The 22,955-nt window shown below is 34.3% G+C and overlaps 5 protein-coding genes, 1 non-coding gene and 1 pseudogene across 9 annotated transcripts; 4 read left to right on the top strand and 3 right to left on the bottom strand.

The window, feature by feature from the left end:
- Positions 1 to 80: 80 nt before the first annotated feature.
- TRNAR-UCG (transfer RNA arginine (anticodon UCG)) lies at positions 81 to 154 on the top strand. The gene has a single exon. It is a non-coding gene; the product is annotated as a tRNA-Arg (tRNA).
- Positions 155 to 801: 647 nt separating this feature from the next.
- LOC111302173 (large ribosomal subunit protein uL29-like) lies at positions 802 to 2,914 on the bottom strand. The gene is made up of 4 exons (XM_022898111.2): positions 2,801 to 2,914; positions 2,579 to 2,714; positions 2,340 to 2,496; positions 802 to 1,037 (listed from the first exon to the last, which is right to left on the bottom strand). Exons 1-4 carry the CDS (start codon positions 2,802 to 2,804, stop codon positions 963 to 965), a joined length of 372 nt encoding a protein of 123 aa, XP_022753846.1. The 5' UTR covers positions 2,805 to 2,914; the 3' UTR covers positions 802 to 962.
- Positions 2,915 to 6,628: 3,714 nt separating this feature from the next.
- On the top strand, positions 6,629 to 7,801 carry LOC111302171 (protein SODIUM POTASSIUM ROOT DEFECTIVE 3-like). The gene is made up of 3 exons (XM_022898110.2): positions 6,629 to 7,097; positions 7,248 to 7,323; positions 7,413 to 7,801. Exons 1-3 carry the CDS (start codon positions 6,678 to 6,680, stop codon positions 7,586 to 7,588), a joined length of 672 nt encoding a protein of 223 aa, XP_022753845.2. The 5' UTR covers positions 6,629 to 6,677; the 3' UTR covers positions 7,589 to 7,801.
- Positions 7,802 to 10,277: 2,476 nt separating this feature from the next.
- Positions 10,278 to 11,211, top strand: LOC111302170 (dirigent protein 10-like; annotated as a pseudogene).
- On the bottom strand, positions 11,097 to 13,058 carry LOC111302169 (glutelin type-D 1-like). Its single transcript, XM_022898109.2, has 3 exons — positions 12,796 to 13,058; positions 11,501 to 12,221; positions 11,097 to 11,410 (listed from the first exon to the last, which is right to left on the bottom strand). Exons 1-3 carry the CDS (start codon positions 12,989 to 12,991, stop codon positions 11,257 to 11,259), a joined length of 1,071 nt encoding a protein of 356 aa, XP_022753844.2. The 5' UTR covers positions 12,992 to 13,058; the 3' UTR covers positions 11,097 to 11,256.
- A 1,073-nt stretch (positions 13,059 to 14,131) lies between these two features.
- On the top strand, positions 14,132 to 16,268 carry LOC111301428 (large ribosomal subunit protein uL23). Of its 2 annotated transcripts, XM_022897055.2 has the most exons (4): positions 14,132 to 14,234; positions 14,328 to 14,371; positions 15,110 to 15,467; positions 15,939 to 16,268. In XM_022897055.2, exons 2-4 carry the CDS (start codon positions 14,359 to 14,361, stop codon positions 16,021 to 16,023), a joined length of 456 nt encoding a protein of 151 aa, XP_022752790.1. In that variant the 5' UTR covers positions 14,132 to 14,234; positions 14,328 to 14,358; the 3' UTR covers positions 16,024 to 16,268. The 2 variants fall into 2 exon arrangements, with proteins under 2 accessions (XP_022752790.1, XP_089600980.1); XM_089744854.1 differs by lacking the exons at positions 14,132 to 14,234; positions 14,328 to 14,371 and having other exon boundaries at positions 15,070 to 15,467.
- Positions 16,269 to 20,044: 3,776 nt separating this feature from the next.
- Positions 20,045 to 22,455, bottom strand: LOC111302168 (uncharacterized). Of its 3 annotated transcripts, none has more exons than XM_022898107.2 (2): positions 22,096 to 22,455; positions 20,045 to 21,076 (listed from the first exon to the last, which is right to left on the bottom strand). In XM_022898107.2, exons 1-2 carry the CDS (start codon positions 22,129 to 22,131, stop codon positions 20,156 to 20,158), a joined length of 957 nt encoding a protein of 318 aa, XP_022753842.2. In that variant the 5' UTR covers positions 22,132 to 22,455; the 3' UTR covers positions 20,045 to 20,155. The 3 variants fall into 3 exon arrangements, with proteins under 3 accessions (XP_022753842.2, XP_022753843.2, XP_089600979.1); XM_022898108.2 differs by lacking the exon at positions 22,096 to 22,455 and adding an exon at positions 21,157 to 21,292; XM_089744853.1 differs by lacking the exon at positions 22,096 to 22,455 and adding an exon at positions 21,157 to 21,281 and having other exon boundaries at positions 20,045 to 21,079.
- Positions 22,456 to 22,955: the final 500 nt, after the last annotated feature.

The following is a 22,955-nucleotide window of genomic DNA, read 5'->3' as shown; positions in this document are numbered from 1 at the left end:
ATTGATAAAAAATTTTCATTAATCAAACCATGTGTAAGAATAATATCTATGCTTACTATGGCATACATGCAGCAAATAATGACCGCATAGCGCAGTGGATTAGCGCGTTTGACTTCGGATCAAAAGGTCGTGGGTTCGACTCCCACTGTGGTCGGCTCATTTTGCTTTCTTGGGTTTTTTCGGTCCCATTTTGATCGTTTGGCTTAATCTTTGACTCATCTTCTTGCTTTCTGTACTTTGTTCTCTTTTGGAGTGAAATGTTGTCAAAAAAGAATTGGATCGACCCAAAGCGATCCATAATGATACCAACCAAACTGGTTTCCAGTCAAAGAAGTAGGCAGGTCTCAGGAGCATTAACGATACCAGATTGTTGTTACAATCATGATGGTTCATTGATTAAGCTCGTCCACTTTAATTTTGTCGTTCATATTCTTGTTCATTTGCTAGCCATTAGCCAACTCCCAGTTTCCATGAGATTTTAAATGTAAAGAACATAGAACTGCAAGAGGGCTCTGGCCATCTTGCTCTTTGGCTCTGGCCATCTTGCTCTTTGACTCTTTATTCCTCTTGTGAACACATTTTACCACATATAATCCTCTTCACCTACAGGAATCTTTCAAGACTGGAAAACTTGGATAATATTTTCTACTTGAAGTTGACTAGAACACAGCCAGACAGTAAGAGTTAGGATTAAGATCTTAGGTTTTCCCTGTGTGTGTTTAACATTACTCATTAACCCTTCAATTTGCCTCAACCAAGCATGATAAAACCCTAAACTCTAAAAGAAAAACCAGATCAAAATTCCTTAAATTACAATAATTCTTAATAGTAAGAAAGTTGGAAGGTAAAATGGAATGTTATGAAGGAAATGAAAATTCAACAACACAAAATTTAAACAATATCCTGGAGCAGGCACTTCGAATCTAACACAAAAGTATCCCCTCCTAAGTCAAATCTCAAGATTACACTTTAATGGCATACTTCCTCATGGGAAAGTACATCTCCCTCTTCTTCTCCCGCTCTGTTTTTAAAGATTGCTGCATAAAACAAAATGCAAGAGGTCAACATCAGAAGCAACAGAATTAAATTAACCATCATGGAGCCTTGTGCCCAAAGAACAAAAGAGTAATTAAATGTAGCAAGGAAGATAGAAAAATATGTTCTAGGAGAAAGCAGAGAGCATTTATAAAATTTTACACATAGTTAGAAAATACAAACAAGTCCTCAACAAAATATGACCCAAAGTTGATGAGTATTAAACTTAAACTGGTGGCAAGATTCATCAAACAGCTTTCCAGTTCAACAAGTAGCTATTATTTGAACAATTCATCATCCATGTGGTTGTTCCACTTATTCTATTTCATTGGGTCTTTCAAACTTTTGCTATCTAGACCATTAGCCAAGCCAGATGAACTCAAGAACCTCATGTTCCTAAAACATTATCCTGATAAAATCCACAAATTTAAGAGAGATCAATGAGGTGGCACACAAAAGAAGCCGATAGACCCATTTGGAGTTTCATCAACTTGAAAGCTTGATCAAGGTGGTAAAAGGGGTAGACTGTTTAGTAGAATATGGACAACTTGAGAAATAGAATTTATTCCAATCTAAGAGCAGAAATCAACATTTTTTTTTTTTTTGAATATGAGAAACTATTAGAGACAAGCTCAACCTCTGTAGGGAAATAGAGGAAGATATCTTAAAAAGTATCATTACAATTGCACTTTTATTCCTGAACACGTCCTAAACAAAAACATAACTATGATAGGAACTCTTAATAAAAGGCGTGTTATACATAAATTTATATCCTGGGTAAGTTCAACTTTTCTCCATAGAAAAGAAAGCATTAATTAAGACCACTCACTAGCTGACTAGAAAAAGTTAGATGCTTCATACAAGGCATTGAGCCTTCAGAATAGCCAAAGTTTGAATTAAGTTCAAGAATGTTCTGGTGATGGATAAATGAAACTAATTAGAGTAAGTCAAGGCTGGAAAAGGTAGCAGCAAGGTGACTGAGCCTCAAGGGAAGCGAGTTAGATTAACAGCTTTGGCAACATCTCAAAAAATGAAAGCTTTTAATTTGATCATCAGCATAGTGCAAATCAAGATTATTTCACTTTTATACATACTCCCTCATTTGTAAGAGATTACAAAAAATTCCAAATTGAAATACTATTCACTTAAATAAAAGCATCTAGAAATGTTCATAACAACAAAAATAGTAACTTTTGAGTTTCATATACAAAATAAACATAGTTAAATCATAACATGCCAATAAATTAAATAAAAAAAGCTGCCATACTACAACAAAGGTAAAATGGAAATGATCCATAGCTAACCTGGTGCTTGGTAAGGCGGCGGCGAATAGCTCTGGTCTTCTTGGGACGGAGATCAAGAGGCAAAAACTTCTTCTTCCTATAGGCTTCCCTCAATGCAGCCTTCTGCTTCTGGGATATCACCGTCAAAACTTGAGCAATGGATAGCCTCACCACCTTACTAAAAACCCAACACCAAAAAAATCAAAATCCATGCCAATAAAAAATGGAAACCCAACAAGGAAAAGAAGAAATTGAGTTACATCTTGGAGAGCTTGTTGGGGGCACCACCAGTGACCTTGGCTACACGAAGGAGAGAAAGTTCAGCTTTTAAGTCCTTGAGCTGACTCAACAGCTCTGTCTTTGATTTGTTCCTTAACTCGTGTACCTTGATCCTTGCTATAAACATGCACAAAATAAAAAAAGAGATTAACAAAATTAACAATAACAAAAAAAAAAGGGCTTTCGATTCGTTTTGTCGTTACCCATTGCTGTCTGCCTATTTACTCTCTCTGTACTAAAGATGGTCTGAAGAGAGCAAAGGTGAAGGCTTTGCTGTTTTAATAGCAGTTTGCCACAACCCTAATTTGCAACAGAGGTGAGAATTGGACTTTCATTTGTCTTGGGCCGAGTTCTTGAAGGGTTTTGAAAGTGTTCTGGTTTCATGGAAGCCCACTCTTTTTTGGGTTTAATTAGGAATTAAACCAAACCTTTAACTTTAATAGCAAATACATCATTACTTTGTTTGGTCCCCATTCCAATTGGTTTTGGTTGCGCCGTCGAAAAATATGTTGACAGGATCCTGCTGATCCTTCCGCTCAGCTTCGTGCTTTCTTGTTGCCATGGATTGCGCAGGTTTTAGCTTGAGATGGTAACATGAGGACACCTGGGTCACCAACCCTGACCTTTAGGCAAGCCAAGATCTATCTGATATGCAAATCAACCTTTTCAATTCTACTTCTGATATCATCTTAGGTTAATAATATACGGGTCTCCAGGATGAGATGTTTGACATGCTATTCCAACCATGACGGTGATTGAAGCAATTAAAGTTGTAAATGATATATTAATATTAAAAAATTATTTAGATTCGATTCAAATAAAATTTGAATTCGATTGAATTATTATCGATTCGAGTTCAGGTTTGAATAGTTTTATTCATCGAATTAATCGAATTTGAGCATTCTTATACTTAGTTCGAATTGTTTGCAAACCTAATCGAGTTTTTTTATTTAAATATATTTTTATTATTTTAATTAATAAATTATTTCAACTCAAGTTTGAGTTCAAACACAAATAATCGAATTTTTGTCGAATATAAAAATTAAACTTATTTTTATTGAAATATGGTTTACATGTGATTAAAAACTCTCATATTATTAGAAAATTTGAATGAAATGTCCTATATATACATGAAAGACTTAAAAACTTAATAGTTTAAAATTACTCAAGAACCTAATAGCTTAAAATTTTAGCCCCAAGTGGTGTCTAATATATATGTATGGGCTTTGATGTGCTCTCATGTGTGGTTTATCTCTCAGTAAGTGATATCAGAGCCAAAGTTACTAGTTCGAGTCCCAAAAATGTTGCTGGGCAATATATTAAGTTAACTTGATTAATTGAGTCTAATATATATGTATGGGCTTTGATGTGCTCTCATGTGTGGTTTATCTTTCAGTAAGTGATATCAGAGCCAAAGTTACTAGTTCGAGTCTCAAAAATGTTGCTGGGCAATATATTAAGTTAACTTGATTAATTGAGTCTAATGAAACGAGTTCGAGTAACTCGATTTTTATCTTGAGTCGAGTTTGAGTAAAAAAAATAAATTTTGATCGAATTTGAGTTGAATTTCAAACCAAACTTAAGCTCAAACGTGATATTATATTAGCTCAAACTTGATCGATTACACCTGTAAATACAACCAATTCCTTGCTAAAGCACTTACCGGTTGATCGTATTATTAAATTATAAACCAGCAAATGCATATGGGATCGGTGATTCTTTTCAGTATTGATATATATAGGGAAAGTTTACCAAGAAAAAGGCTAAACGTTATCATAAACAAAAGAACTGCTTTGTAAAGAAAAAGAAAGATTTATAAATTTAACTGAATTCTTTTGCAGGAGTAACAGGACTGTGAGTATGAGGCAACTGCTTGGAAACATTAAACATGTAGCCAGTTCTCTGCTTTTATTTCGTAGATGTAGTCAATGGTACGAAAAAGAAGAAAATAAATTTAAAAAATGAGTAAAGAAAGAGAAAAGAGAGCTGAGAAAAAGAAGAAAACTGACTAATTAAAGCCCCACATCTTTAAACGCGTGATTATTAAAAAATGGTTTGAATTAGGGAGCCCCATAGAATTGCTATGGATAAGGGTTTGAAAAGAAATAAAACAAGAGAGAGAGAGAGGAATCAGGGCTAACTTAAAAGTTTGTATAAAATGGATATACAGCTATATTCATTTATCTGTTTATATACAAGCAAAGTGTTCATCATAATTGTTTATGGAGTTTTCATGTTGAGTGTTATCTGGAAAGCTTGGGATCATTACTCTTTTAGCTAAACCAGATTCCATGTTTATTGGATATACAACTTGGGTTTAAGTTTCATTAATTGCTTGTAAAAGAAACATTCTTAAAACCCCAAAATGATATGGTAATAATGCAAATTAAGTCGATGTTGTTTCACATTTTTGGGGCTCACTGCCATCATTTATTTATAATTTGGTCCAGATGAGTCCCCATGAAAAACTTTTTATGATCAAGAAGCTGTAATTTTGTGGGGTTATTCTTTCAAGTGAAAAAAGTACCTTTTCTATCAAAAACCAAGGGCAGTTAAAAAGGATATCAGGCTTCCTAGAATGCAGTGGCAGCAGAGTGGGAAAGGGTCCAGTTGATAAAAGTGGTTGGCTCTAATGCCAATCAGTTTGCAATTTATGATGCTACTTGGGATTTCAACATCTTCAAATCCACTCATTGTCTAGCAAAAGGGACCTTCGACCCTCAAGGCTGCAGCCTTCTGATGGAAAACACTTCAGCCATTTCCTAGGCATAATCATTACAACAATCTAATTTTAACACTGTTGATTGACTTAACTTCATAGTTATTGTGAGCAGCTCATAACAGTAATGCTATATTAACATAAAAATGCAAGAGATGAATTGATCTGGATCCAATGTCAAATATATGTGTATGACATGTTTTTGACAACTTCCCCGCCACTCTTATCAAAAACTTAACCTGTGCAACAAGTTTTCGAAATAGATATGTGAAGAGTTATGCCAGTTTAATCAAATATATAACTCTGCAAGGCTGAAATTCATTTTTTTATAAGAGGTCAAGTTCAACACTGTTAAGAGCTGATCACATTTCTAGCAGCAATCTGGATTCTTATGCATAAGAAAATGACCATTCAGTTGTATTTATTACCGGTTAACGTGAGAACTGCATGTGCTCTCTGGTTTTTTTTGCACGAAAACTTGTCCTAATGCATGAAGATCTTCGTAAATTACTGGTTTTTTAGACCGTTGCTTTGTCTTGTCTTAATTGAAATCCCTGAATTTAGGCACTAGAAAGAACAACTTCCTGAACTGTGGTTACTTAGAATATTAGCTAATGTTTTATATTTCATGTACAAAAAGTTCAGCGAAAGTTATCAATCTTTGTTTTAATCTCAAAGTTATGATTTTCCCATAATTATACAGGAAAACTATATCAGTTTTCTAGTTCATGATTGGGAATGCAACACTAAAGATTTCACAGATGGATGTAGCCAAACATAGCTGTGAATGCATGCTCTCAATGAACCCAATGATATGTTAATAATAAGAGCAGCTAGATTAGTTTCAAAATCTTTAGCCCCCCATGATAATAGTAGTGGTAGTAATTATATCACACAAAGTTGAATCCAGCCTTTTTAACCCCACCTAAAATAAAAATTTTGGAACTAAAATAATCTAAAGCTAATCACAACTTTGAAATTATATCCAAATTTAAGCACATTTCCCAGGGTATGATTAATCAACACTTCAAGTGGGACCTAGCTGCTTCTTTTCTTTTATTTATTTATTTTTTTACAAAAGAAGGTAAGATAAAGAGATATATGTACTAATATTCGAATCTTAAATATGTTAGATATCACTTTTGATTACATAAATTATTTTAAGATCAGTTTATTTATCCCCTCTTTCCCCCCCTCTCTCTCTCTCTCTCTCTAATCAACTTATTTTAAAAGCAGATTAGTTGGGCTTATTAGGAAGATCCTTATTTCCCTAACTCTATTTCAGTTTTTCTTCCTCAAAACTATAACATATTCAAGCTAAGCAAAACTTCGCCGGAAGTTATTCCCTCTCTTCTCCAAACATGAAAGGAATGGATCTTTTCTGTGTTTCTTCAGCTTCCACAGCCATCTGCTCTAGCGTGGACCATCGTTCCATGGTCCACCGTGGCCATAGGCCTATTGACCGACAAAATTCTAAGCCTTATGCACCTTGTTCATCACAATTGCCTATAATTCCTAGGCCTTGCCACAATGGAAAGCGTAGAAAGAGCTCTGTTAAGCCAAGTGATGTGCTTCGAAAAAGCTCTGCTGATATTCATGATCTAAATAGTCCTCCTGGTTCCTCTAGATATCTTCTAAGTGATAGACCCTTTACTGATTGGTTATCAGAGTCTAATCGTGTCTCAGCATTGGTTCCTGCTCAGCCTGCAAAGTCTAAGCATGTAAGCTCCAATGATTCTCCTGCCTTAAAGTCTTCTTCATCTGCTCGCTCTGGTGACCAGGTTGGTCTTTGTTCTCTCTTCTTTTCTTTGATCATAAGAAACAGCTATGAAGTTACGGTTCCCAAAAGATATGTGTTACTTGAGAATGCTAAATCACCATCTAACATTTTTATCATACTGTTCTATTTCTTGTTGTGTTTGAAATATCAGGTGGTGGTTTTGAGGGTGTCAATCCATTGCAAAGGATGTGAAGGAAAAGTGAGGAAACATATCTCAAAAATAGAAGGTAAGTCCTTGAGTAGTTTAGTGGTTTTGATCATAAAGAAAATACACTACCATACCTTAAGCCATGGTTTTTTTGCACATTTTGTGCAGGAGTAACATCATTCAGTACAGATTTGGCCACGAAGAAAGTGACAGTAATTGGAGATGTAACTCCCTCAAGCGTGCTAGCAAGCTTGTCCAGAGTGAAAAATGCACAGCTCTGGCCATCTACAGCAGTAACAGCAGCAGCATCTTCATCTTCCCCAATGGGGAAAATGAATTACTGATGAAGAAAAAAACACTAGGGTTTTCTAATCTTTCTTTTTTTAATGGAGTAGACTGCCAACTATGACATATCAGCAGTTTGTGTGTTTTTCCTGTCGGGATGCATGCTTTGATACTAATCAACATTTGAAATGTAATGTAAACTAATCAATGTAAGCTTTTTTGGAGATTGTTGTCATAACCTTTGTTGTTTTTAGAGGCAAGTTAAAGCGGAAGTTTGGTGCTCTTGTGCTTTCTGATCACCTTGATTATTTCTTGGAGCAAGCAAATGGAATCACTACAAAATATTCCTTTTTGCCTTTCTCTAAATTTAAAATCCTTAGCTTAGGCAGGCACCTCTGGCCTCTGAGAATCTTTAATTTCTTGTTTCTCTCCGAGATGATACCCCAGCCCGTGGTGGGGTTGCTCTGCAGCTACCATTTGATTGCAACACTACATTTACCATATGAAATCTTTCAAAATTTTGATAACCATGTTCAATAGTTATGGGAAAATTTTGCAAAACCAAACAACATAATTGGTCCCCAAACAGCAGTGAGAGCATGATAAACAATTTAGGGAGGCAAGTAGTGGAATAGTCCGCAGTCAGACAGAAGAGAATATTTTAGCCTGGGACGAAATTATTGTGCACTTTTTCTTCTCAATGCGAAGAGATGCCAATGGATAAAGCACGAGAAAAATATAGTATTTTTCATTTTTATTTTTAAAATTTTAAATTATATTTATTTTTTATTTATATTTAATGAATATTTTAAATTTATCGCTTATATATCTTTGCTGTTATTTAATGAGTATAAATAATCTCGACATTCGTAATTTTAAAAAAATAAAAAAATATTTTTAAAGTTTTTTTTTATTAATATATGAATAAATATTTATTTAATAAAAATTTTTAATTTTAATTAATTTAAAATAATAATTTATATTATTTAATAAAAAAATTATTTATTATATATATATATATGTAAGATATTGATACAAGATATATATTATATTATTTATTTTTATTTTTATATTAAATAAAAATTTAAAATCATATATATCATTATCTTCATTCCTATAAAGTAATTTTTATTTTTATTTTTATTTAGATAAAAAATTAAATTTTTTATTAACTAAAATCGACATTCTTAATTTTAGACGAATCAAGAATGGTGGTTGTACATTCTTTCGATGGTCAAAAAATCGGATTGTAATTACAACACATTAAAACATCCACACCGCTTTTGCTTTTAGAGGTCAAATTTATGATTTTATAAGGCATCGCTCTGCTATTGGTCAAACTAGGTGTACTACTAAAGATTCATTTTTCTGAATCTTACGTTCATGAAAAACCCCGTATTGGGTAATCATTTAGTAATTAATTAAAAACTTAGATGACAAAAGGGCATTGAGAAATTTCAGTGACCACTTTGATGATTTGAAAATTTTTTTTCTACTATCCTTTTCTTTTCTTTGGTCTTAAATGTTTAGTAACTTCAGCTTTTTTTTTTAACTAATCTTGGACGGCCGGAAAAGAAAAATACTAGAAAAAAGGGTCATGTGTCCTAAAGAAAGAGCCTAACAATTACCGATAAAATGATTGGCTTATTCTCTTTTACGAATAAATTTTGAGTTCGAATTTTATTAATAATTATTTATTAAGATCATTTTAAATATATAATTTATAATTATTTATTTTAAATTATCAGATACGATACATTTAATTTTAATTTAAAAAATTAAATAATTTATTCATCTTTAAATTTTTTTTTAAAAAAATAGATCTAATAAATTAAAATAATATATTATGATACAATATAAATATAATATAAATAAAATATACGAATATGATATAATTTAAAATTTTAATAATAATTATATATAAATTTAATAAAAAAATATATTTCATGTTTTGTATCGATATAAATTATAATATATAATTTTTATATAAAATATGATATAAATATATAAATTTTAATATTTTATATAATATAAATATATGAATCATATTAAATCTAAATTTTTGTCTTGACCATTCTTACCTTTACCCTGTAAGATGGCCTAGTCTCTCTCTAGTCTTCCACACAAATGGGATTAAATGCCCATTTCGAGTAAGCCCTTCTAACCCAGAGTGGGCTACGGTTTGAGTTTCAAACACAACATCAAATTTAAATTGCACCCATTGGGCATATATGTCAAAGTCCAATAGGCTAGTTAGGTCCACTTACAATTTGCAAACCCAAAACAAAATCCAACCAAGTGACATTTAACAACTCCTTTTGCCCAAGCCTAGAACAACAAGAAAAACCTTCGATACTTGTCGCTCCACGTATGGAAATGGTAAGAAGTCGGACGAGGTTTCAATCGTTACGAACTTGATTTAATTTTATATATATATAATTTAAATTTAATTTGATAAAATTTTTTATTTTATATATTTAAATTTTATCTGATTCAATATTATATAAAATTATATTTGATTTTATTTAAAATTAATAAAATATTATTTTTTATATATAATTAAATAAATAAATAATATATATACCTGATTGAATTTGGATGAATTTATTTAAAACTCGACCTCACCGATTCTTACTTTATTCTACTCTTATTCGACTTAGACCCAAAACTTAATTTTTAAAAAATAAAAAAATTGACCTTAAAAATCGGTTCGACGCCGCGGGCTGGCACCCCTATTCACAAAGCTAAATGGTCAAACGGCTGCAAATGAAGGGCACAGGGCATTTACTGCTCTTAGCCATCACCATGAAATATTTCCATGGAGCAAGGGTCCTCACTGATGATGACACACTCCCACCTCTTCCACCGCCAGGTACCATACCAGCCAATCCAGTTCCGACACCTGTAGCCAACGTAGCATCGATAGCAGGTCCCACCTTCATTGCTTGGAACCCCATCAGCCCCCTGGCTGCAACCTCTAGCTCAAGCGATCACCCCACATTATCATTCTTCATGCATGATATATTTGGTGGCTCCGCTCAATAAGAGTTGCTGCTAGGATCATTGCAAATGCCCAAGTCAATGGAATCCCTTCTCGAAACCCAATGGAGGCGTCTTCCCTAAAAGTCGTGGTGTCCCCTCTGATCACTGCAAACAGGGGCATCATCAACAACAAATTTTCCCTTCTCTCCTGGCTTAAATGGTGCAACAGCTAACACTGCAATTAACAATAACGATAACAACAATTTGATAACAAATGGCGAAGCACTCCCATTCGTCACTGCTGGTCAGCTCCCACAAGGAGCTACCTTACAAAAACTCTTGTTTGGAATGACAATCGTGATTGATTATGAGTTAACTGAAGGGCATGAATTAGGCTCTTCCACAGTTGGTAAAGCTCAAGGATTTTATCTGGCTAGTTCAATGGATGGTAGCAGCCATGCAATGGCATTTACTGCTATGTTTCAAGACGGTGATTATGATGAAGCGGATATTGTAAACGTACCGTTATTTAAATTACAGTATCGAAGAAAAAAATTTGCAGAAAATCAAATACTATTAACCCATTATATGAAAACTTAAACCATGTTTGATATCATATCATCCACTGAAATAAAATGAATGAAAGATCTGAAAAAAAGGAAAGGAAAATCTTATTAAGAATCACTAAAAAGCATTTATTAGAATAACTAGTACTAGTAGAGAGCTAAAGGAAAGCTTTGTTTCTTCAGATTGGTGGAGGAAAGAAGATGGCTTCATTGGCTCTCTTGGAGCGGAAAACCTTCTCTGTCTCAGCAGGAACATTGAAAGATGCCTGAAGAACTTCAGGAGATAAAGCCTTCCAAGCCCCAATACTCCCAGCCAAATGGGTGAATACAGGGCTGAAATCATTGGAAGTAAATATCCTAGAATTAGTAAAACTTGATATTAAAGACTAAATTGAACTCTAGGATCACGAAAAAATGACTTACATGGGGGTGGTGATGATGGAGAACCATGACAAACCATCTGGATCAGCAATCTTCGAAACGACAAAGAACCTTGGTACAATCAACAGATTACCTGCCTTAACAATGGTTTCCAGAACCCTTTTGCCATCAACGCCGACAACTTGGAGACGGCCACTACCCCTAACAATGTATGTCACCTGGAGTGCTGAATCACAGGAAAATCCTGGAGAACACATTGCGTTTCCTTCCAACCTAACAAGATCAGCACCAAGCCCAACCTGACCAACAAAAGGAAGCTTTTTGGTATCCAACACCACAACATTGCCAGCATTCTTAATATCAGTATCTAATGGAGCTTCCTCGCAGTTCAAGGCCATTCCTTGTCGGTGTTCTGGCTTTGGTTCAGGCATCTTGACATTGGCATCAAGCTTAACAATGCCTTTGCCTGTTTGGTTCTCAACAAGGGCCTTAGCAGTGTCATCATCCAAATCCCATGCTCGCTTCACAAACTCAATTGTAAAGCCAGTGAAGATACCATTGGAGCCAGTCAAAAAGAAATCAGTAAACTGACCGGCTTTATGGCCTTTTGAGGTATCACCCATAAAGAGCACAACCAACTCAGTGTCCTCCTTGTTATACCACCAGGTAATAACACCAAAAGGAAGAGCAATAGCATCACCCTTCTTAATTGCAATCACTTTCTCTTCTGATTCAGGAAGGACAATTCCAGCAACACCAGCTCCTAAATCAAGTCATAATCAAGGATGTGAGTCAATAAAGAGATCAAACATAAAGAAAGACTAAAGTTAAAGAGATTTGCAGTGAATAATCCTATGCTTAATTGGAAACTGATTGCAATACAATTAGAGAAACAAAGACCGGCACTATTATTTTACAAACACCTCCTCTGGCTCTGATCTATTGCCAGTTGGTATTTCAATCCAAATTATCAAAGCTAGATAAAACAACATCCCTATACATCGACATGAACATCAACATCCCCAAAAACCAGAAGTTCTAGCATAAAATCAACTCCTTTCTTGTCACACCCCCACCCCCAAAAACAAGAAATGAAAGTTCCATCCAAATCCCACCATCAAAACAAACCTTATAATAAAACAGTGTACAAAATTCAGATCATATACACTGAAAAACATGAACAATAAAAAAAAGTCATATTTTGTATTTTTATCATACACCAACTCTGCTCATATATCATAAGATTCAACAAAAAAGATATTGCCACCATAGAATCAGACAAAAACCCAGATACATAAAATGGAAGAGGGAGACAGACAGATTTTTAAAGATATTACCTTGAAGAACATAAGCAACCTTTGAAGAATCAGAGTAACGAGGAAGGGCAAAGCCATTCTTTTCAAGCGCCAACTTTGCTGCACCAATGTTGCCTTCACGCAACATAGGGAGTTCATTGGGACACCAAGCATGGTAGCTTCCACCATTGTCACCATACACTTTCTTAGCCAACTTTGGAGAAAGGTCAAGTTCCATCTTCTTCTTTGCTTCACCCAATAAAATAAAAAACAATCCAAAATCCCTGAACAAAAGAAATACTACTACTATTATCAATCTGCCGGGGTATTTATAGCAGTCAAATGCTGATATTATTATATCCAGATAAGCATTATCTTGGCTGAGTTAGGATTCTGATTAATGGATAATATAACGGAGTTTGAAGTAATTGTAAATAAATATGGAAGAGAATCACTTTTGGCTTATCATATATTCTGAGAATATATTTTCAAGATTGGATCAAAACTGATTACACTATTCTTTCGTATGTGGAAATAAGCAATTAATTATATTAAAATTAAATTCTTATCATTGAAATTATTAGTTCAGTGCCTTATAGATAGATCAAATAAATGTTGATCATTTGATAAATTTTAATTGTTTATTATTGTTTGACAAGTATAATATATATTTGAGTACATATCAAATTATTAATGGAACAACTTAAATCATGGTTTTATTCAATAATATTATTGTAATAACAAGTACAAAATTCAAGTAAAGATTAAAAGTACTTCGATTGGAATCCGATTTATTTTTTTAGTAGGAAAATAAAATAATTAAAATTTACTTAAAAAATAATAAATAATAAAGGAAGAAATTAAAAAAAAATTATTGGCCACTTAATTATGATCTAATTTTTAAAATGATTACTTAATTGTTAAATTTTTTAATTAAATCACTTAAATTTGAGTATTTTTTTTTATTCAATCATTAGTTTCTACCATCATACTGACGTGATAATAACAAGTTAGTGGTCAAGTACAAGTAACATTATCACATCATCTACACATCAACCGTTTGTAAAGTCTACAGATTTATGACTTGATAGTACCATGTGATATTTGATAATTTATATGACATTATCATATTAATACATATTAATACGCGATTAGAGATTAATGGCTAAATGACTAAAAAATAAACTTACTTAAATTTAAATGATTAAATAAAAAAATTAATGATTAAGTAACCATTTTAAAAACACACGTTTATATATTTTACCCAAATAAAAATATTCATAATTAACATGGGCCGGATCTTAATTTCGCCTATTTAAAACGAACCGAGGCCTGTTTTGTAGTTTTTTTTTAAGTAGGCCCGCTATTCAGAGCCCATTAGACATTAGAGTAATTTCGAAAACTCTATATATAAAACCCTAATTTCCTCTTCACCGCCTCCCAGCAAACCCTTGACGGCTCCTCCGCTTCTCCTTCGACAGGTCTTGCTTTCTTTCTGTGTCTTTCTTATTTTTCTCTTTTCTCTTTCGATTTTTTTTAAAAAATATTATTAAGCTTTTATTTTTTTGGTTTAGGGTTTAAAAGGGTTTGAGGCAGCAGCAATCAATGGCTCCAAAAGGTACGTCGATTTGGCGTTATCTTTTACTGATTTTGAACTACTTTGCTTTCACTACCTTTTTCTTTGTAATGCTTGTTCTAGTTTTTGATTTGTTTATTTAGGCCCTGTTTGGTTATTCATAGATGCAACAATAATTTCTTCTTTACTGTTTTGCTTTATGGAAAACCGAAATGAGCTTAAAATTTACTTTATTCTGCGCTTTTTAGAGATTTTAATTGTTGTATTTCTTTTGCTTAGCTCTTGGCCGGTGTTGGATTTATAAGGGAATAGACAATTGCTAGATAACTTGTGTTCTTTTACATGACTGTTCATTTCATAGCTTTGGAAATTTGGATTCTGGATTGGAATTTTTCTCCTTGTTTGATTAACTAGTTTCATTGGAAATGATATGAGGTTGTTGTTGCCTCTCAAGCTAAATGTATGTAGCTTAAAGTTTATATTCTTTGCTTAATTGTTCTATAGTCTGTAGGATTGTGCCTTTGGTTTATTGTGGTTTATGGTTTGTATTTGTAGTATTCTTAATTATGTTGTGAATGTGGTCTGATTGGATATGTAACTGCTGCCCCCCTTGAATATCACTAGAGGCAGTTAATTAGAATTAAGTGACTTGTGTGGGATATGACTTTTGCAATGGTATTGGAGTTGCATTGCTTAAGTTCTTCCTGAATACAACATATTCTAATAATGGTATTTATAGCTTCTGTTCATTAATTATGTTGATTGTTGTATATTATGCAGTTGAGAAGAAAGCAGATCCAAAGGCACAGGCCTTGAAGGCTGCGAAAGCAGTGAAATCTGGGGCCACTTTTAAGAAGAAAGCCAAGAAGATCCGAACAAAGGTTACGTTCCACAGGCCAAAGACCTTGAAGAAAGATAGGAACCCTAAGTATCCACGCATTAGTGCTCCACCAAGGAACAAGCTTGATCATTATCAGATTCTCAAGTTTCCCCTCACAACTGAGTCAGCAATGAAGAAGATTGAAGACAACAACACTTTGGTTTTCATTGTTGACATCCGTGCAGACAAGAAGAAGATAAAGGATGCCATCAAGAAGATGTATGATATTCAGGCCAAGAAAGTGAACACCTTGATCAGGTAAAGTTTTATTTGTCTGGTTAACTATTATCATATCCACGAGCTAGTTTATATTCCCATTAGCATTTATTTCATAGCTCAGGATTTTCTATCGTTTGATATAATCATTTCTGCATAAGTTTGTCAACCGGTAGGTTATGTGACATTCATTTGACAACACATTTGATATATCAAAGCTACATCTGAAGAACTGCAAAAGAATGATACACTAGTTAGGCATGTTATTGGATTTCTAATTATTTGTTCCTCTTCCACTTGTCTTGAGACCATATTTTATGTCCCACTTGCTTCAGAACAATGATGTTTTAAATTTGCTACTGAAGTATATATAGTTGCTTATGATTGTATTCTTCAATTGGGTTTCTTGATGATCATTCATTTCATCACTTTATATTCCTCTTTCCACCCTTCTTTTATGCTTTTAATGTTAGGCAGACATTAATCTTGATGGTTATGTTTCTCATGATCCAGGCCTGATGGTACAAAGAAGGCGTACGTTAGGTTGACACCTGATTACGATGCCTTGGATGTGGCAAACAAAATTGGAATTATCTAAGCTAGTTGGTGGCTATCTTGTTTTGTTGCAAAGAGAAAGACGGTTATTTTGAGGCTTCGAGCAGGAAGCTTTAATTTTAGCTTTTAAAGTTAGTAATTTTGCGATATTGCCAGTTAATCTTCTGTGGTTTAACTTGAGACAAGGTGATTTTTTATTTACTTGTTCTGACATTTCTTTAAAATGGTTCAGTGCTCGAACGTAAGCTACTGCTTCCAATATAAATCTCCTCGAGAGCTGCTGATTAATGTGCCCTTTTATACTTATTGTAAAATTTATTCCCCTAGCAGTAATTTATTCAAAATTACTGCACTAGATATGACCCTGCCGGATCCCGGAGCATCAATCACTGTTTAATTTGTATTCTGGTTTGATTGGCAAGATTTCAAATAACAAAGGCAGTCATGGTGAAGGTGTTATGGTTGCAAAAGACACCAATTTGAATAGAGTGTAGATCAAAATGTGTTACCTAAAATGTTTGATCTTTTATGAGAATAGGTTGTTTAATTTTAGTTTGAAATTTTCGGTTTAATGATCCATTCATTAGTCGGTCTTTCCTTTTCTAGACGTAGGTCTTGTTTTGTGGCAACTTTCTCGACGATATAAGGGCACCATGGCCAATATACAGCTGCTTGAGTGGTCTAGTGGCAGAATAGCACAATGATATGTTTCAGGCCTGGGTTTGGTTCCCGGCTGGTGCAATGGTTTTAAATCATTTCATGGCAACTATGAGCCATACCATCTTATTAACCAACAGAGTTCAGTTAGTTAGAACTCAGAAGATCCATAATATTTGGTGTTATTTGATGTTTTATACTTTCGATCGCAGAACCTGCGGTTTTCACGTGGAATTGCTACAAAAATTCAAAGAAAGTTTTTGCAAGAAATCATATCCATTTATCCTACAGGATCTTAATATTATCTTGGTAAAGATAGTGACCACGAGGTTCAAAGGTTTTAAAGAAGTTTTTGCTGTAAACTCATCTCCGTTAGTTGATTCATTGCATCCCTGGCATCTTAAACTGACCCTGGGTGGGAGATTTCTTGATTACATGACAAAACTATCATATTTTTTTCTTTCTTGTCTCTTGAAAGTCAGATTCCAATTCTAAATCCTTGGTACAATACAAACTCTAATTTTCTTTACCAGCTACGCTATCTGACACCTTTCGACCATCTGTTTTGTCTACTCAAAATTATCATAGACCAGCTGTTGGTTCAAATCAAATTCTGAATTTCTTTGGGCCACAGAGTGTGGCATTTGGAAATGTGGTGCCCTGTCTTGCAAAAAATCTTCTCTCCCTAAAGTTTTCTATATTGTGAACATAGATACAGAACATCCTGGCCGTATTGTTAGATCAGAAACACTTGATCTGCAAAGCGGGCAGCTTGAGTGTGACTGAAACCAAATGTCAATGCAAGACCTGTGGAAGGCATGAGTGCAATTTGGTAGATATCTTATACATTCTCCTTCTTCAAACTCACCCAAGCAAACTGCACAATCAGTGTTGCTCAGCCGTGGTGGTTCTTTATTTTCCTTCGTGAATTGGGAGATTGGAAGATTGTGTGTAACTGTAGATTCCAATGCATTGCTCTGGTTTTGTGAAGGGGGATTATTATCAAAGTTGCTGTCATCTAGAAGTTGGCTTTGAACCTGGTTTCTAGAGAATAATGCAGCAATAAATGCACAGCATAGTCGTTTTAGTACCTTGTAGTAGCTAAATACCAGGAAGACAATGCAAATGATAGCAACTGAGACAATTACCAATGGACTCGAGGGCTTATGTCGTGAAGTTGAATCTGAAACCGGAGCTGGAGCTGGAGAAGGTCTTGAAGGCATGCTATAATCAATAATATAAAATTAGATGAAACGGGAAATCTGAAAATGGAAAATATGCAAAAGGCCTTTGCATGGAGCTAACTTTCTGAATTTATTGAGGCTAATCCGGCAAACCTGCTTGAGAAAGCCTCTAGAAAAGTCAGCCCTGGCGGTATGCAGAAATGGGGAACGGTTAAATCCAAGGAGAAGCAAGTAAAGACATCTAGGCATTGGTGATAATATCAAGATACCTTATTGCGTCGGCCGCCAAATAGTGCATGAGCCAGTTAGATACTGACAATTTTAAGATTGGAGACAAAACCAAGGATAACTTCTTTCATTGGCTACCAAAAATCAGCTTATTGTTCCATTCTGTAGCATATGCATCCTTCTTTCAACATTTTTCTTATGTAACCAAAATAAACCAAAGTCGCTTTGTAATCCGTTGGTAGAATGCTGGACTCTTAGTTCCAGTGGTTAGGGTTTCTTTCAAGTAATAGAAGCCGCTAGGTTTCGGCTTACTCATCTGAGTTTGACTGTGTCCATCATCAAACCAAGTACGAAGGTTACTCTCCTCTTCTGATATCAAATTTTGCATAGTTATAAACCTTTTCCATTTTTTGGTAACTCTTCTGAAAACAATTGAAGAACAAACATTAAAAAAGTAAAACATCATAAGCTCATGTCTCAAAGCAAATTAAAGAAATAGTCATATATGACGTTATGTCGTTGTCTCAGCAATCTTGGAGCAATACTTTCTGAAGTCTAGTTTGGTCTCAAGATGAGCAAGGTGGAAATTTGCCTTTATTTGCTGCAATTGAAGTCTGAATAGGTTAATAGTAGAACTAAAGGCGTCTACATCACTCTGCCTAACAATCAGAATCTTCGGCCACCATCCGGAGACAAAGTGCTGCATCAACTCACCTACCATTCCATTCCAACCTTTTTCATTTTCAGGGACCGTTAGTTTCTTCTTCAATGAAACTCCCAATTTTCCGTCACCTTGTTCTCCTGGTCTGTTTTAGCTTTCATTTTGTGGCCTTTAGAAACTCATAGCTCTTCCATTTTTGTTCAGTTGAGTAGTCAAGCTGGCTCAATCACTAACAGGTTTCTTCCAATGGCATTAACATTGTTCGTTGAATTTCAATTCAAGACCTTAAAATTAAAATAAACCCGGAGATTGGGCTTGAAATTTGTTCAGACTAGCAAACTGCAATTATTTGACCAGATTTCACCAAAAGAGTGTGAATAACATTTTTTAATTTTAGAACCGTTAAATTATCTCAATTAGTTCATGCAATTATTCTTAAAGGTGACATTCAGCAAGTTTAGAATTCAAATCCTAATGCTTGAAATCCCTTTTCTTGTCCTCCTGCAGCTTCTTTTGTACAAAAAAAAAAAAAAACTCTTTATGATTCAAATAATCAACCAGCTTTTCCTTCGGGTCTTGGATGATTGGTTCATGAATCTTGGTCCCGTTATTTCAACAAATTTTAAAATTTTACTTCAACATGCAATATGCGCTTCTACTGATAGCATTGATTATTATCGGCATAAAGGTTTTAAAAGCCTTTAAACAAAAATTCAATAATCATTTAAACTCTTAATATTTTATTTTAATTAATTAAGCCCTAATCTTCTATTTTAAATTAATTGAACTCTTAAACATCTATTTTCATCCGATTGAACCGTTATACATTTATTTTCATTCAATTAATCCCTCAATTGAACAGAAACTATTAACCATTTTTTCTCCAATAAAAACTCAATTGATGAAAATAAATGTTCGAGAGTTGAGTTTAATAGATTGTAGAAAAACAACAAGGGCTTGGATGATTATTAAATTTTAGTTCAAGGGCCCCTTTTGCCATTATTATTCAATGCTTTTCAAGGTTTAAGAAGTTGAGGCCTCTAGGAAGGAAGATGATCCTGCTGCCAAGTAGTCCCTACTCTCCTGCAAATGATATCTGCAGTCTTTGGAGCTCTCCTTTGATACCGGCAAAACTTCTCAGGTTTAGTCTGGTTTTCATCATTTGACCGATCGATTCCATAATAGTTTGGTTTAGCTAAGCCCTGCGATGGGTGAAAGAACTTTGACATAGTATTTCGAAATTCAACCATCCAACAGATGCTTATACCTGGCGACAAAAGATGATTTAATGAAGGACAGCCTTAAGATGTTTTCATAAACCAAAAGCAAAGTGTTGAACTGCTATGCTATATCATTTAATTCAATCCCCCAAAAAGAGTATCCAATTTACATCATCAACCTCTCACATTTAATCTTTACAAAATGACGCAAAGCTTCTTTTTAACTCATAGAAACCTTTGGCGCTTTCCTGCTGTGATTTGAGAGTTAGCACCAGCACCTGCACTCAACAGCTGTGAATTGGTCGGCCCTGAAGCAGAAGCAGAACTTGCAAAATTCAACATAGCAGCTGAAAACATCTGACGAGACCCGCAAGACATCTCAGGGTATGATGATGAGTTCAATCGTTTTTGAGCAACAGTCCTATTTGGATTGGCAGTTGGTTTTTGGTTAGCACTTTTAGAATCACAACCTTCGATGGAAACAGGTGGGATTTTGAAATTTTGCAAGGGAGGAGGATTTCTCCATCGAGGAAGGGACCCAGCAAGAAGAAGTGTCTGAAGAAGAGGGCCTGCTTCCATAACAGCTTGCAAAAGCTTTCCCTTTTTAGGCAAAGTTTTCCCCTTTGCAAGATTATCAATCACAGTTGCAGCAGGATCAACCTTGGTCACCCCTGAAGAGACTAATCCGGTTGACACAGAACCATTATGCTCTTGAACAAAGGGCTGATTCACAAACCCCAAGCTAACTGAATCAGCCATTTTAATGCTTGAAAAATCTGGTGAAGTAACTGCATCAAAGAAGGAATCTATTGGGGAAGAGCCATGTGACTGGTTATTATATATATCTGATAAACTGTTAGACTCAGTTATGCTTGAGTTTGCTTTTGCTGCTATCATAAGGGGACTTTCAGATTGGAGATGAGGGAGGATTGATTGCAGTTCAGTTGGACTAGAAGGCATTATCTTGTTAAGTAGCTTTTGCGACTGAGCTTTTGCTTCATCTCTTTCTTGGTAGGCAAGCATTAGAAGATTGAGCAAATGCTTCACCTGCTCCCTGTATATCCTTATTTGTTCATTTGCTTCCATTTTGACAGACTCTAACTCAATTGTAGTGTATTGAAGCTTCAGTTTCAGTTCATCAAAATTCTGCTAATTAAGAAAAAGAAGGGGTTAGTTTCAGATTTCATCAAATACAAAGAGGAAAAAGACAAACATCTGCAACTCACTTGAAGGCATGCATCTTGCTGTATCTTCACACATGAAAATAAGACAAAGCATAACAAAGATAAAGATAGAACTGAAATGAATCATTATTGTTTCATCAAAATTGCATTTGCCAAACCCTATAGGCTATGGCTTCAGGGGGGACATGTAGACCAATACGAGTCTTTTAAAATATCAACAATAGTTAGCAAGAGAAACATAAAGCAAATAAGCCCAGTTTAAAGTTAGGGGAAAGAGTGCAACCACTGGCTGGCCCATTTGGATCCCAAAGGATTTCAGTCAAACCAGGATTCATTTTGAAATAACGCACCATTAAACCCTTCAAAAAAAATGAAACCCCAAAAAATTTCCTTGAAAAGATAGTGGACCCCATTTCCTAATCCAATGAAATATCACCAGTTTCCACCAAAACCGGCAAGTTGTTACTCAAAATTTCCATCAATGCATGTTTTGCTCATATCAGGACAGAACAAATGCCATGTGCTGTAAAAGTAAATAATTTTTCTTCAAAAGGACGCTTATCCAAGCAAAAATCCATTTTCATCTCAACAAGAATAAAATGATGTAGCAAATACAACTGTTTAAAAGAAATTTGATTGTGGTAATGTTTTCTTATAAACAAGAAAAAAAAAAAACCTAGGAATTCACAACTTCGAAGTTATTTCATTTCAAGACAAAATAGTTCGGATAGCAATATAACAGATAAGAAAAATAGAAAAAGAAAAGCACCGACCTAACATGAAAACCATTAACTCTGAAATATGAATGACAGAAACCAAGATGAAACCTTTGAATGGAACAAAAACTGATAAAGTGAAAACCAAAATAGCATAAAAAGGTGGAAAAATGACAGAAATAAATGACTTTGATGCGCCAAAACTAAATAAGACCCAGAAAAGGTGAACAAGAAAGAAGACTAGTTAGAGAAAAAAAAGACCCACCTCTTGATAATTCCACAAAGAACCCAACTCTTCCATTTACTGGCACCTACAAGGGTAAAAACAATGGATACAAGAAAAAAAGAAGGAAAAACCAAAAATGCTGAGAGAGGGAGTTAACAGAAGGTCTCTAGTCAGTCATTTATAGAGAAATCAAAGGCAAAAAAGGACAACAGAAAGAGATGGCTCTTCCGTTCTCTCTCCTTTCTCACTCACACAATGTTATAAAGGAACAAGTCCACATCAAAAGATATCAAAAAATCAGGGAAAGCTCTAAACTTTCCAATTAGAAAATGAAAGCCTTGGAGGAAGATTCCTATTTTTTTTTTCCATTAAACTCTTCCCACTCTTTCAGGATTCTTGTCTGTTTCTTAAAATAAAATGCCCTCCCTCCCTCCCTTTCTTTGTTGTTTTACATTTTTTTTTTCATTGTCTAACAATCTCTCAATAATCAAGGACTAAAACCCCAGTAAGATTTTCAATCTCTATAGCATTTTATATGTGGGAATAAACGGTTGTTTCAATTTTTTAATCATTTTCTTTTTCTAGTTTACGCGGTTTAGCCTTAGCTTATGTGAAAGCAAAGCATTATTAGCTATGGTGTCTCCTCATTTCATTGGCTAATGATGGAAGAAATAGGTGATCAACACCGTTAATTTTTTTTCCTTTTTCTTGTTAGTTTCTTTAAAACTATAATAAATGGTGTTTAATAACTTTCTTTAATTGAATGATATCTTTGATTTTAATGCTTTTAAATGCTTAGATTAGATATACTCTAATTTGCAAACAACCTTTTGCTTAACGGAGGGAAATTTAAAATAGACCTCAATTGTTTTATTTAACTACAATTTTTTCGTGAAAAA

The sequence above is a fragment of the Durio zibethinus genome, chromosome 15, assembly GCF_047325235.1.
Source record: "Durio zibethinus cultivar Kanyao isolate XHJ-2024 chromosome 15, ASM4732523v1, whole genome shotgun sequence".
In the NCBI taxonomy this organism is placed as follows: Eukaryota; Viridiplantae; Streptophyta; class Magnoliopsida; order Malvales; family Malvaceae; genus Durio; species Durio zibethinus.
Note: the sequence above shows the minus strand (reverse complement) of the source record. Positions and strands in the feature narration are given on the sequence as shown.

Coding starts and splice junctions, on each gene's coding strand:
- LOC111302173 (XM_022898111.2), bottom strand. Junction 2,497..2,578: donor CCCAACAAGCTCTCCAAGAT/GTAACTCAATTT, acceptor TTGGGTTTTTAG/TAAGGTGGTGAGGCTATCCA. Junction 1,038..2,339: donor GCCGCCTTACCAAGCACCAG/GTTAGCTATGGA, acceptor TGTTTTATGCAG/CAATCTTTAAAAACAGAGCG.
- LOC111302171 (XM_022898110.2), top strand. CDS start 6,678: ATGAAAGGAATGGATCTTTTCTGTGTTTCTTCAGCTTCCACAGCCATC. Junction 7,098..7,247: donor CTGCTCGCTCTGGTGACCAG/GTTGGTCTTTGT, acceptor TTGAAATATCAG/GTGGTGGTTTTGAGGGTGTC. Junction 7,324..7,412: donor ACATATCTCAAAAATAGAAG/GTAAGTCCTTGA, acceptor CATTTTGTGCAG/GAGTAACATCATTCAGTACA.
- LOC111302169 (XM_022898109.2), bottom strand. CDS start 12,991: ATGGAACTTGACCTTTCTCCAAAGTTGGCTAAGAAAGTGTATGGTGAC. Junction 12,222..12,795: donor GGTTGCTTATGTTCTTCAAG/GTAATATCTTTA, acceptor GACTTGATTTAG/GAGCTGGTGTTGCTGGAATT. Junction 11,411..11,500: donor TCCATCATCACCACCCCCAT/GTAAGTCATTTT, acceptor CAATGATTTCAG/CCCTGTATTCACCCATTTGG.
- LOC111301428 (XM_089744854.1), top strand. CDS start 15,085: ATGTTGATTGTTGTATATTATGCAGTTGAGAAGAAAGCAGATCCAAAG. Junction 15,468..15,938: donor AAAGTGAACACCTTGATCAG/GTAAAGTTTTAT, acceptor CTCATGATCCAG/GCCTGATGGTACAAAGAAGG.
- LOC111302168 (XM_022898107.2), bottom strand. CDS start 22,131: ATGGAAGAGTTGGGTTCTTTGTGGAATTATCAAGAG. Junction 21,077..22,095: donor CTTTGTGGAATTATCAAGAG/GTGGGTCTTTTT, acceptor CTTAATTAGCAG/AATTTTGATGAACTGAAACT.